This window comes from Doryrhamphus excisus, linkage group LG15 (genome assembly GCF_037039965.1).
Source record: "Doryrhamphus excisus strain RoL-2023G ecotype Guam linkage group LG15, RoL_Dexc_Guam_v1.1, whole genome shotgun sequence".
NCBI classification, from domain to species: Eukaryota; Metazoa; Chordata; class Actinopteri; order Syngnathiformes; family Syngnathidae; genus Doryrhamphus; species Doryrhamphus excisus.
The window spans coordinates 4,196,000-4,209,929 of record NC_136371.1 but is presented as its reverse complement, the minus strand read 5'-3'; the positions used below and the strand labels follow the sequence as shown (position 1 = coordinate 4,209,929).

At 39.9% G+C, this 13,930-nt stretch overlaps 2 protein-coding genes across 10 annotated transcripts in view; one reads left to right on the top strand and one right to left on the bottom strand.

Annotated features, from left to right (window-relative positions):
• Window positions 1-11,323, bottom strand: part of anks1aa (ankyrin repeat and sterile alpha motif domain containing 1Aa) — a 48,784-nt gene extending 37,461 nt beyond the window's left edge. For 5 of the 9 annotated variants that reach the window (XM_058050769.2, XM_058050767.2, XM_058050768.2 and 2 more), the window contains exon 1: window positions 10,528-11,314. In XM_058050769.2, coding sequence (XP_057906752.2) covers window positions 10,528-10,706 — 179 coding nt within the window. In that variant the 5' untranslated portion in view covers window positions 10,707-11,314. Of the gene's footprint in view, window positions 1-10,527 lie in introns of all 9 variants that reach the window. The other 4 variants (XM_058050770.2, XM_078796419.1, XM_078796420.1 and 1 more) reach the window with 3 other exon arrangements.
• A 331-nt stretch (window positions 11,324-11,654) lies between these two features.
• On the top strand, window positions 11,655-13,793 carry taf11 (TAF11 RNA polymerase II, TATA box binding protein (TBP)-associated factor). The gene is made up of 6 exons (XM_058050779.2): window positions 11,655-11,907; window positions 12,063-12,273; window positions 12,369-12,496; window positions 12,575-12,662; window positions 12,749-12,845; window positions 12,918-13,793. The coding sequence occupies exons 2-6, from the start codon at window positions 12,094-12,096 to the stop codon at window positions 13,046-13,048; spliced, it is 624 nt and encodes a 207-aa protein (XP_057906762.2). The 5' UTR covers window positions 11,655-11,907; window positions 12,063-12,093; the 3' UTR covers window positions 13,049-13,793.
• Window positions 13,794-13,930: the final 137 nt, after the last annotated feature.

Below are 13,930 nucleotides of genomic sequence, written 5' to 3'. Positions count from 1 at the left end.
AGTATTCTGGTCACTGCGTGGCAGTAATGACATTGGTGCATGAAGTCATGAAATCAGCCATGGCATGTCTGACATGATACAAGGGGAAAAACCTCTCCTCCCATTCTGTGTGGAAGCGGTAATTTTTTTTTTTGCTTAATAAATGTGAGGCTTTTGAGATTGCTAGAATTCAGCCGTCTCAAGTTCCGGTAGCATAAGTGATATAAACATTAAATAATAGGAGTGTGAAAGTGACTGTAGACATGCTATTTTCATGTTTACAGGTATCCAATGTTAAAAAAAACACTTCCATTTATCAACATCGAATCTTGGAAATGTATTTATCGTAGTCGGGTCTGGAACTAATTAAATGCTATAAGCAAAACTGTACTTCATAAATGTATTCTCATGTTTTTAATGTAAACAAACAAAAAAAGGTTTCAGACATCAACAAGTCCAGTTGCAGTGTTTGACCAGCCTTAAACAGTAGTTAGGTATGAAAAAAAAACATACTTATTGGATGTGATGTTGCAAATTATGATTGCGTGGAAATCAACATATTACGTTTCAAACAGCTCATCTAGCTGATAAGTGCGGCGTCTGCCTTGAACACATTTATATATTACAAGTCAGTCAGTGTCACAGCTTGTTAAGAGTGAGACTGCCGCCCATTGCCAGGGATTAGTCTGGCCCAGAGCAGTAAGCCCAGCAGTAACTAATGCATGTCAGCCACTTTCAGAGAACCTGGGCTCAGTTATGTATCCTGCCAAAGGGAGGTGTGTGAAGGTTTCTATAATGCATGCAGCCAAACAGAATCTCATCCCTGCAAGGACATTGAAATCCCTGCGTGGCACACCTGAACCTTGTTAAGTTAAACACACACATAAGGTGTCGGAGGATAGAAGAAGCAATAGAAATCTATGCATGCTGAAATGTTCCTCTGGAACAACCTTTTTAAGTTAGAAACATTATGACACAACAATCATGCTTGTCAGTGACGCACACGTCCTGAAACCACTCCACAAGATGAATTAGTGATCTCATGCACATGTGTCTGCCCCTTTACTCGTAGGTCGAGATTTTCTGGAAAGCTGCATGACCTCAGAGTGCAAAACAATGTCCAATGTTACATGGCAGAGGAAGACACAGACTCACTTATTTTTCCCAATTAACATATTTGCTGTGCTCATGCTTCCCTTTTGGCTTTTAAGAGGTACCTAGATATAGACTATAATTTATTTGACTGTTCCTCAGTGCTAGGTGTATAACAGATGGGTACGTAAATTGTGAGGTGACTTAAAAACTGTTTTTTTTTGCCACTTTAGAGTTGAGAAAAATTATAAAAATTCATTAAGTTTGACAAGTATTTTATTCAATTAGCTACCTACCACCACCAAATATTGTAATTACTGTTTGTGATAATCTAAGAAAGCAGAAATTAAAGACTAAAACATTGGCATTTTATTTCTAAAAACAAATAAAACCATTAAAATGTATGAATTGTATTTTATTTGAACAAAATAATTCTAATTTATTAGGGCGGTCAATAGATTAAAAATATTTGATAGTGATTAATCACATTTTGTTCATAGTTAACTCAGAATTAATCATATTTATAATACGTAGGGGAAACCTCTTTATAATAAATAATTAGATGTGCAACTACAACGATACATCAAATTTTATGTAAAGGGATATCAATTTCGGAATTATGGGCCATTATTTATTATTATTATTATTATTATTATGGGCCGATCGGTCGGAGCACCCCTAGTGTGTGTATATATTTAGCTCTAAAATCGCACTATGCAATGTCAATTTAAGAAATAAAACACTTGATTATCTTAAAAAAAAAATTCTTGTGAATTGGACATTGGACATTGGACAGAAGCTTGTTTGCGAGTTCAGTTGTGGCATGGACTCATCAAAGTCTCCAAAGGGTCCCATTAACACATCATATACAGTATTGCATTTCACAGCGCTTCTGTGTGGCAGCGGGAGGTGTGAATTAACTGTGGATGCCCACAGACTACAGAGACAGTGGGGTCAAAAGACTTGCAGCAAAGCCAGACGGATGGGCATGAAATGTTGGCAACAGGAAGAAGTGAGATGAATGTAGAACCGAAAAAATGACCAAGTAAGAAATTGGATATTAAATCAGAACCCATATGGCAGCCGGTTGGCATCGGCCAAACAGTGAACATGTGACTCTCTGTGCCGACATCAATGAAGTCGCTAAAATCAAACGCTCCATCATCCATAGCAGCTTCCCCCAATGTTATAGCAAACGGTTGAACTTTTACATGTCATAAATCATTCCTGTTATATTGCAAGAGTCCTTCAAAGTAAATCTGTTCAGCGAGTCCTGAGGCTAACTCACTGCAGAGAACTTTTATGTAATTTCTTTTATATGTCCAAAGCAATGTGCAAACCAAAGCTTCCTGTGCGAGGAACGGGCCATAACTCTCTGTGTGAGTGTGGCATGTTTGAAGTGTGGATATGGGTGGGTGTGCACCCAGCAGGTGGGCAGGAAAGGAAGACTGCTGAGAGAGGCAGAGTGGTAGAAGGGAGGAAGACGCCATCCACGTGGGCCACACAGACCAAATGTCTGAACCACTAATGGGCAGCTAGACGTCCACATCTCTGCGCTTCATCCACATTAAGAAAGCAACCACAGCTCCCTGTGGTCTTATCTTTTTTCCTTTTTGTCCATTTGTTATTGTAAGGTTTTTAACTGAGAAGGGTGAAAAGGAGTTCATGTAAACAAGAACACATGGGGAGATGTTTCATGTACCACGCTGGTGACATTCTACGACAGAGACAGGGAACAACCATGCATGCTTTTTGCATCATTATAAAAAGATGATATTTGATTCGAATTAAAAGTCTGCAAATGGTTCTTGGTTTCTCATGATACATTACCACCACAGCAGTTCACATTCAGTAGTAGGGCTGCACAAAAAAAAAATACTAATATAAAACTCACAATCTCAATTCACACTAAAATTGTGCATTAATGGATTGAACGGTTGTACCCAATTACTTTTAAATGACAAATTTACCTCCCTAGTCTGTTTTCTTTTTGCTTCTTTTCTATCCCCTCCTGCTCCGGTGTGGAAGGCTAAAAATTTGCTTAACAAAAAAAATCAAATAAATACAGATAATACTCCATATAACAAGGAAGGTGTATATTACACTTTTCCCTGGCAGAGCAAATCTCTTTCACATTTAGATCAATCATACTATCTGCCCAATGGCTGGGCAAGACAAAAAATAAAATAAATGACAAATTTAACTCCCCAGTCGGTTTTCTTTTTTCTTCTTTTCTATCCCCTCCTGCTCCGTTGTGGTCGCTCAAAATTTGCATAACAAAAACATCAAATAAATCCAGATAATACTGTGTATCTTACACTTTTCCCTGGCAGAGCAAATCTCTTTAGCATTTAAGGGCATTTAGATCAATCATACTATCTGCCCAATGGCTGGACAAGACATAAAATAAAATACATGACAAATTTAACTCCCCAGTCGTTTTTCTTTTTTCTTCTTTTCTATCCCCTCCTGCTCCGTTGTGGTCGCTCAAAATTTGCATAACAAAAACATCAAATAAATCCAGATAATACTGTGTATCTTACACTTTTCCCTGGCAGAGCAAATCTCTTTCGCATTTAAGGGCATTTAGATCAATCATACTATCTGCCCAATGGCTGGAAAAGACATAAAATAAAATAAATGACAAATTTCACTCCCCAGTCTGTTGTCTTTTTTCTTCTTTTCTATCCCCTCCTGCTCCGGTGTGGTCGCTCAAAATTTGCATAACAAGACAAGACCAAAAATAAAATAAATGACAAATTTACCCAACAACTATGGAGCGTTAACCTACATTTTGTTTTGTCATGGAAGGCAACAAAGAACATGTCAGGAAACAGTTGTTAGCACTTTTTGGTCCTTCAAAATCAACACACATATGTTGAATCCATCACTATTACGAGGCGCCTCGTCCTCTGACTACACAAACGTCACACATGGAGCAGCGCATTCCAAACTCAGATGCTCCTGGAATGCTAACATTGCGATGTTATATTTCCCGGCTTTCCATTGCTGCCTCTGGCATTGAACCATATACTGTTTCTCTTGAGTTCAGAGGTCAGAATTGATGCAATGTGACTGCCATGCATGCCGCTTGCCAGCTATGAACTCACCTCAGAATGAACAATGCAGTACGGTCCAGCAGCAAGTTGGCGTTTGCGTGTATTGCAAACACTTACAGTAAAACACGATGAGGGTAAAAACTGTACATTAACATTCTAACAATTTTTTTAATACTAAAAAAAGATCATCTATCCCCTACTAGCAGTGTTTATATCACACCACCCACCACAGGCTACTGGATCCCTGAGGTCTAGATCCCTTAGATCTACCGAGCGAACAAGTAAGAAGCCAACAAAGTACCACTGCCCCACAGAACAGGAGGAGAACTTATTGTCATGTCATGTCAGGTTCTTCATCCATGGCTGACTTAGTGCAGGTAATGTCTCATCAACAAACATTACTGATGTCTACTACTGCTACTTTCAATATTTTCAGTATTAATAGGCCATAGTCAACCATGAAACAGTGATCATTTATGAATTCATTATTGAAAAAAACCCTAGTAGTGTGAGGGAGCAATATTTGAACCGTGAGATTATTGATGTTGTATTATTATTATGGTTGGAATGACTATAATATGTTATGTTCATTTAGTAAATACAATCTGAACTCAACTGAGCTAAACAAATTAGCGATTATGGCTAACCTGTACATACTGATACTTTGCAAGTATATCTGCTGCCATTGTTTATAGTAATATTTGACTAAAGTATTTTATTTAACTAAGTGATATACTAAGTGTGGCGGCACAGCGGTCGAGTGGTTAGCGTGCACACCTCACAGACCAGGGTTCAATTCCACCCTCGGCCATCTCTATGTGGAGTTTGCATGTTCTCCCCGTGGGTTTTCTCCTGGTACTCCGGTTTCCTCCCACATTCCAAAAACATGCTAGGTTAATTGGCGACTCCAAATTGTCCATAGGTATGAATGTGAGTGTGAATGGTTGTTTGTCTATATGTGCCCTGTGATTGGCTGGCCACCAGTCCAGAGTGTACCCCGTGTATCTCGCCCGAGGACAGCTGGGATAGGCTCCGGCACACCCGAAACCATTGTGAGGTTAAGTGGTAGAAAATGAATGAATGTTGTTGCTGTATCTCCATTGTTAGCTAGGTCATAAAGATAGCTGGGATAGGCTCCAGCACCCCTGCGACCCTCAAGGAAAAAGCAGTAGAAAATGAATGAATGAATGAATGTTGTTGTTGTATCTCCATTGTTAGCTAGGTCATATTAATCGTCGCCCGAAGACATCTGGGATAGACTCCAGCACCCCCCCGCGACCCTCATGAGAAAAAAGTGGTAGAAAATGAATGAATGAATATACTAAGTGTCCACAATTAAGAACCTCATAAGCACATTATTATTAGGACTCATCCGGGGGGGGGGGATCCAGAAAAAAACCAATTAGACACCCCCAATCCACCACCCTCCACCCCCACACACCACATTTAAGATTGTAGATTGAGTGCAGCCCTGTGGGAAACAGGGAAAATGTACTGGATATAATGGAATGGAAATCTCTGGAGCTAAGCTCAGTCCTCTTAAAATGCAAACCAAAACATCATAGTTATTATGAAAAGTGAGTCCTTTTAGACAAACTGTATAGAGACTTTCTACAGCCAATCCTATCCCAAAATGTGGCAGACTTCTATTCGCCGATAGGGACTCTAAATGAGGCGGGTGCTCTAAATAGGTGGTCTAGTTCCAGCCAGATGACAGCTCAATTTTCATTGTAAAACCGAACAAGGCGAGAAAAGCCCCCCCGAATGGTCTTATATGAATATGAAAAGCCTTTCCTGCTAGGCTTTGTCAGCTGGACAAAAGACATGGCTGTGAAGATGGGAGACGAACCCTCATCTGGCTAAGCTCTTGAAACGTGCGTCTAGTTCTCTCATGATTCCTCCGTTAGTTTCCCTCCTAAAGGGACAGAACATTTTTTGCTCTAGCAGGGACTTCATCTTCGCCTCCTCTTCTGCAGCTGCTGCCTGCCTATTGTACGCTAGGTATGGTTATCAGTCAACCAGATGGTCTTCAATAATAAGGCTGCACCCTTATGGAAAAAAAATATATTGCAGTATATTGGCAAATATAATGCAATGTATTAGGAAATATATTTCCATATATGGGATCTTATGTTTATATTTTTCAATATATTGCAATATATGCATAGATCACATATGTGTATATATTGATACATATAAAAAATATCTTGCGATCAAGACCAAAAAAGGACTATATTTTTACATATATAAAATTGCATATAATTTGGGATATATAAACTCATATATTATATATTTGGATTTAATATATTTCAATATATTGAAAGCGGCAATCATTTGCATATTCTGCAATATATTGCCATATATTACATGAATATATAATATATTGTATATGTACAAAAATATATTATTCCATGTATTTATAATATATAATGTATTGGAAAATATAATGGAAAAATAATATATTATAATATAATACAATATATTTAAAGTAATATATTGATAAATATATTTTCTTTTCGTAAGGGCAGTTGATTAGGTCTCATGTAGTCTGCTATCAAAAAGCTGAGTGTGTTCATGAAAATGTACATCTACAATTAATATTAAAATCTAGTTTTTATGTCCCGATCCAATATTCCGGATCGGGATCGGCTGTCGAATCGCTGTATTTTGAGGATCATAGTGTTCGTAACTAAGGGCTACACACTAACATGCTAGGTGTAGTAATGCATGTGTTGCCACCCGACTCCTGTGACCCGCATGAAGAAGAAAACGCACCACCATCATCCTGCAGACATGTCACGGTGTACCATGGTGAAGTTAGTATATTAGCAATATTGTACAGCGGTAGTTCCCCCTCACTGTGTCTGGACTGCTGTTTCATAGTGCGGTGATTATTGTGTTGCGGCATTATTTTTAATGCCTTGGCGGGCTATTTTCAGAACCATATTCAATTCCACAAAATATTATTGATTGTTAATTTTGATCAATTGGTCCTACATTTAGGATCAATTGAAGCAATGGACTCAACGGAAGCAACCTGAACTCATCGTGCAAGGTGTGACTGGGATATTCAGGGTTTCCGCTATATGTACTGTGACTTGACTTCAAAACAATGTTGAGTAACACTTTGTATAATACATTGTAGAAATGTACATGCTATACTTATTATTATTAATGTTCACCACAGCAAATAAATCTCCATCCAACTCTGTCTCTCTCGCACCAACTACCCTCATGTCCTCCTTCACTACATCCATAAACCTCCTCTTTGGTCCTCCTCTACGCCTCCTACCTGGCAGCTCTAAACACAGCATCCTATATATTCACTATCTCTCCTCTGGACGTGTCCAAACCATCTCAGTCTGGGCTCTCTGACTTTATCTCCAAGGCCTCTAACATGTAATGTCCCTCTGATGTACTTGTTCCTGATCCTATCCATCCTGGTCACTCCCAATGAGAACCTCAGCATCCTCATCTCTGCTACCTCCATAACTAAATACAATAATAATAGATAACTCATTCATTCATTTTGTACCGCTTATCCTCACAAGGGTCGCTGAGGGTGCTGGAGCCTATCCCAACTATAATAGATAACTCAAAATAAAAAAAACTAAAATAATTATTTTTCTAAAAGTGAATTCATAAATGAGTTTTAAATATATACACTGGTATTATGATAAGATTCATATTTTGGAAAGACATTATCTGTGCACATTTATGGCCTTATATAGACCTTGCAACGTAAAGGAGCCCCGCCAAGCTTGTTTTGGTTTTAATGGAGCAAATGTTCAGGGCGTCAGAGGCATTAAACACACCGGGGTCGCGCTCCGTCCCATGGCAACCACCGGGGATGAGGCCTCCTGGGAAAGTTGACATTCCGCAGAGCCGAGCTACACAACTGCCTGCTTCTAACAACATTGCAGGTCTTGACATGCACCCCATTCCAACGTGAGAATGCCGAAAGATAGTGAAAATGCGCTTCAGACACTGTTTGACAATAAGAATAAAGCCAGTTACTGTATGGTGTTGCTATTTTCGGGCCAAATAACGTTAATGTGTAGACAATCTCTTAAATGACATGAGCTGATGTCACTTATCTGATAACAATAAAGTAGAGTGCAGCAGGAATGTAAATAAAGCAAATCTTACTACATAAACTGAGTGAAAGGTCACAGGCCTGAAACATAAAACATAAAACTATGATGCATTTGATTATTGGAAATGCTAATGAAATCAAGTAACATGCAAAACAAGCCATGCGATAACGTTGAGATAAACACAACATGAATTTAAATCTATAGCTCCCATTCAGAGAAAAACTCATTTCACTGAGTTGTCATGAATTATTTACATTCTCACACAATGGTCGGCCGACACACTTCAACAGAAAAGGGCGGGATCATCCTCAAGTACAACTTCTCTAAATTGGATTTCCGATTTAGAAGATTTTAATGTAATTACCTTGAGTACACCGCGCAGTCAGCATGTCGGTTCAAGTTTTACAGTAACTTTGACTGATGTTCATCCACTTACGGTCAGAATCTGATTGACATGTATAGCAAGTCGACTGAAGAGGACAAATTTGGAATTGTGGCCCACCGCCAATAGCGATATCAATATCATCCATTTGAGGCAGTCTACCAAGCGTTTTAATAAGACAGGCCTTCTGGCAGCCAAACAGACTGCAGATGACATGTACAGACTTGACAGGTTCTATCATATTGACTGAAGTCTGTATAAAAAAACATTTATCAACAACACATAGTTCGAGTCCATGAATAAGGGCGTGTTCTTAAATTGTAGTCCGGCATTATGGTCAGAAACAATAATTTTTATTAAAAGGTATTAAGAAGTGAGGCGAAACGTCTTCTAAGACGACCCGAAAAGTCTTGTTGTGATTGATTCAAGGCCTTGACAATACAATGACATACTTTTGTTGTACTTTCTCAATATTTGGTTATAGGAGTATAAGTATTTGCCGATTCATAAAATACGTTGCTGTCAGCTAATAATAGCGATTAGACAAAGTTTAGCTACTAATCATTGAATATGGTGACATCAGATACAGGGTTTTAGTCTGCCTCAATCAGGACTAGAGTCCAACAGCAAGTGGTTCCAGACTCATCTTTCAGGCGGGTTTGGTTCTGCATCGCTTAGATATTTGACAAATTTAACCGTAACTGACTCTAGTCTGGTTCGATTCCACCCTCGGCCATCTCTGTGTGGAGTTTGCATGTTCTCCCCCGTGCATGCGTGGGTTTACTCCGGGTACTCCGGTTTCCTCCCACAATTGGTGACTCCAAATTGTCCATAGGTATGAATGTGAGTGTGAATGGTTGTTTGTCTATATGTGCCCTGTGATTGGCTGGCGACCAGTCCAGGGTGTACCCCGCCTCTCGCCCGAAGACAGCTGGGATAGGCTCCAGCACCCTCCGCGACCCTCGTGAGGAAAAAGCGGTAGAAAATGAATGAATGATTCTAGTCTGGGGCGGCATGGTGGACGAGTGGTTAGCGCCCAGACCCCACAGCTAGGAGACAAGGGTTCAATTCCACCCTCGGTCATCTCTGTGTGGAGTTTGCATGTTCTCCCCCGTGCATGCGTGGGTTTTCTCCGGGTACTCCGGTTTCCTCCCACATTCCAAAAACATGCTAGGTTAATTGGAAACTCCAAATTGTCCATAGGTATGAATGTGAGTGTGAATGGTTGTTTGTCTATATGTGCCCTGTGATTGGCTGGCGACCAGTCCAAGGGTGTATCCCGCCTCTCGTCCGAAGACAGCTGGGATAGGCTCCAGCACCCTCCGCGACCCTCGTGAGGAAAAAAGCGGTAGAAAATGAATGAATGAATGATTCTAGTCTGTTTTAACCTGACCAAAAAAACGAGTGTGAACGCACCGGAAACCTTCCTGTGTGCACACCTCATCTCAAAATGTTGTACTTCAACAAGCACTTCCCCTTCGTCTGACCTCTGTCAGGAAGCTACCAAAAATATACAAGCTTTCCTCACACATTTCACTGATCTTGTATGAAAGTTTGATTGCTTTGCTGTTTTTTTTTTAATCCTTGTGAGAATGCAACCATTCCATAATGCATCAGTGCTAGTCAGTTATAAAAAAGCATGCAATTTGTTGTATTGTTTGTGCAGTTTAGCTGCAAGATAATATGGTTTGTGCACATTACAGTACAAGTGGGCTGGAAGCTAACAAAGAAGCATGCTCCTACACTCACTGGTTGGATTTGACCGGATGTTTGGTTTCTAAAAAGGTATACATTGCCGTTGACAGTCGTGATTAATCAACACAATTCAACGGAGAAACACTGCTACATTGACAGGGAATATTCGGTTTAACAGCGTCCTCCTCCTTGCCTCCTCCTCACCACCACCACTGGAGCTTACCTGAGCAGACTCGAGAGCGGATGCGATGAGGCAGCGTGGCCGCCGCTGTTACCACTTCCACCGGTTCCGTACGAGCCGCCCCCGATGCCAGCCGACTGTCGTTTCCCGGATAAAAGCTTCTCCACCGCCGCCAGGTTTCCCGTACGCGCCGCTTCGAGGAGCTCCTGCTCCTTCCCCATTGCGGATACGTTAAGAAAACGGAGAAGGACGTGGGGGGGTTGACTGTGAAATTCCTGCTAGGCACCCCCTTTCTATCTCAACTTGGTATTCCTCAGTGTTGTTAATATGGCGTGGAAACAGAAAAAAACCGCTTCCCCACGCTGTTCTATCCGTTCGCCAGCCAGCTCCACGGCGTCGCTAGAGCGCGCCTGAAAAGGGGAAAAGTTTCGTTGAGGCGCACACGGCACCGCCACCATGGAGGAAACTTCCTCTTGGCCAGTCCCCCCGAGCGGCGTCCGTCACTTCCTCGAAACTGCTCCCTCTTTTTGCATCCCTCGCAGACACACACAAGACCCCCCTAAAAGCTCACCGTGAGCTGCTCCTTCCTCCCGGAGCTGCTAGAAGGGCTCTTCCGCACCATGAACTGCTCCTTGCTCCCTCCCGGTGCTGCTCGATGGGCTCGAGCAAGATGGTTCCACTTCTTACTTACAAGTGGGCACTATCGTGTAGCTGTATCACTGTATTACAAATATTTGGTTTTTTTTCTAAAAAAAAAACACTACAAAACTACAATTTGTGTAAATGTTACGCTATAAGCTGTTCCCCAAATGGGCGTGAACAGAAACATTTCACAATAGCACATCAGGTGACGTTGAATAGTTAGGAGGTAACAAGCAGTAGTATTGAGAAATATATATATATTCTAATCGGATGTAAAAAAAATAAATTACGTTACAACGTTATTTTGATTTGAATTGTACTCCATCTGCAATTCTGTCGATTTTACTTACTTACTATAAAATATGATTTAACTTAAAGTTGTTTCCAACACGTGTACGATGTATTCCAAATATAACGTTGTATTCACGTCTCTTTTTTTATCATGTATTAATATCGTGTTATTAGAATCATTTTATGTCAATAAAGACTTTTTTAAAGAATACCGCTGTTTTCATTTTCGTTGTAAATAAAGTTTGTACAAAAAACGAACCGGAAATGAGATTGAACAGCGTCGAAGCTAGTTGCTCTTTCTGTAATTCTTACGCTCAAAGTTAAACATTTGTTAAATTATTTTACACGGTTTGTTAGCACACGAGCGACACATTTGTAATTTATTGTGTAGTACTAGCTTTCTCACGAAATCGTTTCCTCATACCAAACGACCGTTAGCATTAGCTTCCGTGCATCGTTAGCTTAACTGCTACGTTGTTGACATCTGAAGTAAGTACCCTTCTAAATGTGAACTAAGTATTAACAATTATCTTTGTTTGCTGTAATGTTGGCAGTATCTGTAATCGGTATAGATTAGTGTGTAGCAATTATCAACGCTTCATTAGATAATATTCATGATAGTAACAAAGCGATGTGTGTTGTAGAATCCGAAACTGCCATTGGGAAAGAGTCATAATGGCAGATCCCGCACGGATCAAAAGTGAGGTCACACCTGAGAGAGGTTCTGCCAGCCAAAACGATCAGCCTGCAGATAATGTGCCTGAGGACGCAAGGGTCCTTGCTCCGGATAAAACTGTAGACGAACCGAAGGAGTCGTCGTCTTCTCAAGACCAGCACAAACAGGACGTTAAGTCTGTATGTAGAGCAGTCTTATGATACAAGCCTCAATTCAAATGGGAAAGATCATTTATGATAATATATTTTTATTTGATGTGATTTGTCCTCTGAAGGAAGCGGTGGCGGAGGATGAGGAAGAAGGAACTTCAGGTCAGCCTGCATCAAAAAGACTGAAGGTGGAGCCAGAAAAGAAAAAGGAGAAGCGGCACAAGGTCGATGAGGATGAAATACAGAAGATGCAGTAAGACATTTTCAACCAAACAGCATAGAGAATAACATGTCCGTTGTTGTGTAAGAAACCACTTTCTTGCATTTTTAGGGTTTTGGTGTCGTCCTTTTCTGAAGACCAGCTGAATCGCTATGAAATGTACAGACGTTCTGCCTTCCCTAAGGCTGCCATTAAAAGGGTATGAAGTCTTGAGTTTTAGAGCTGTTCCTGAATGTAAAGGTTATTTTTAAAAAAAAATAATCACATTGTGACTTTTCTGTCTAGTTGATCCAGTCTATAACAGGGTCGTCAGTGTCCCAGAATGTGGTGATTGCAATGTCCGGTATCTCCAAAGTTTTTGCTGGGGAAATAGTCGAGGAAGGTAAGACACAGAAGTAGACTTTTGTTTTAAATAGATAAGTGTTAGTAATGAGTTTGTTTGTTTTTTTTACAGCATTGGATGTTTGTGAGAACTGGGGAGATACGCCACCACTTCAACCCAAACACATGAGGGAGGCTGTGAGGAGGTTGAAGAGTCGCCATCAGATTCCCAACACCAAGTACAAGAACATTTTGTTTCACTGAGGAGTGCAGCTGAGGATAAATCACTACACGATAAAGGTGTTTTTAATTACCTGGTGACCAGGTTCTGTACAGATGAACAAACTTTACTCTGCAAATAAGTGACTTTATAAACGTTTCAAGCAAGTCCTGCAAATGTAAATACTTGAGCAACATTCAATTCAAGTGTGAAGTCGTACTGATGTATTATGGGTGTAAATACACTTTATACTTGGAAACAGGGCTGGCCTTACCCAATTTGTCGGCCTATTCAAGATTTAATTTGGTGCCCCTTACATGCTTACAAAAGAAATTTGCATTGTTTTTACCAGTTGTCTATCATTTGTAAATAATAATAATAAATAGTAATTAAAAAATAAATGATCAATACAAATCAATTTAAATAACCCCCCCCCAGTTTTCCCGCAGTAACTCTAAGCTATTTATACAATACACATTAACTTAATACACAAACTAAAAAAATACAAAAGTTATGTACAAAAATAACACAGGGAGATATTTGTAGAAATATTAATTGGACATTGCTTTACATTTGAAATCAGTGTGAGCTTTTCCATATAAAGAGTATTAATGTATTACACGTACTTTTATTGGAATCCCCTTGGAGGTCACGACCTTGGCCTATATTGTCTAATGGGCCAGCCAGCTTTGCTTGGAAAGCCATGTATATTTATACAGTATTATTATACAGTATTAGGACTTGAGGTGATGGCAATAAATGAACATAGAAGCATAGTTTCCATGTTTAGTATTAGGCAAGTATTCATTTATTTTCTTAAAACACGTCCTCGTGGTTCATGGAACCAATTTCATATTAGTCCTAAGTGATTAAGACATACATTAAACAAGTTGACAGGGTTCAAAACTTGCATCACATGGAAGATT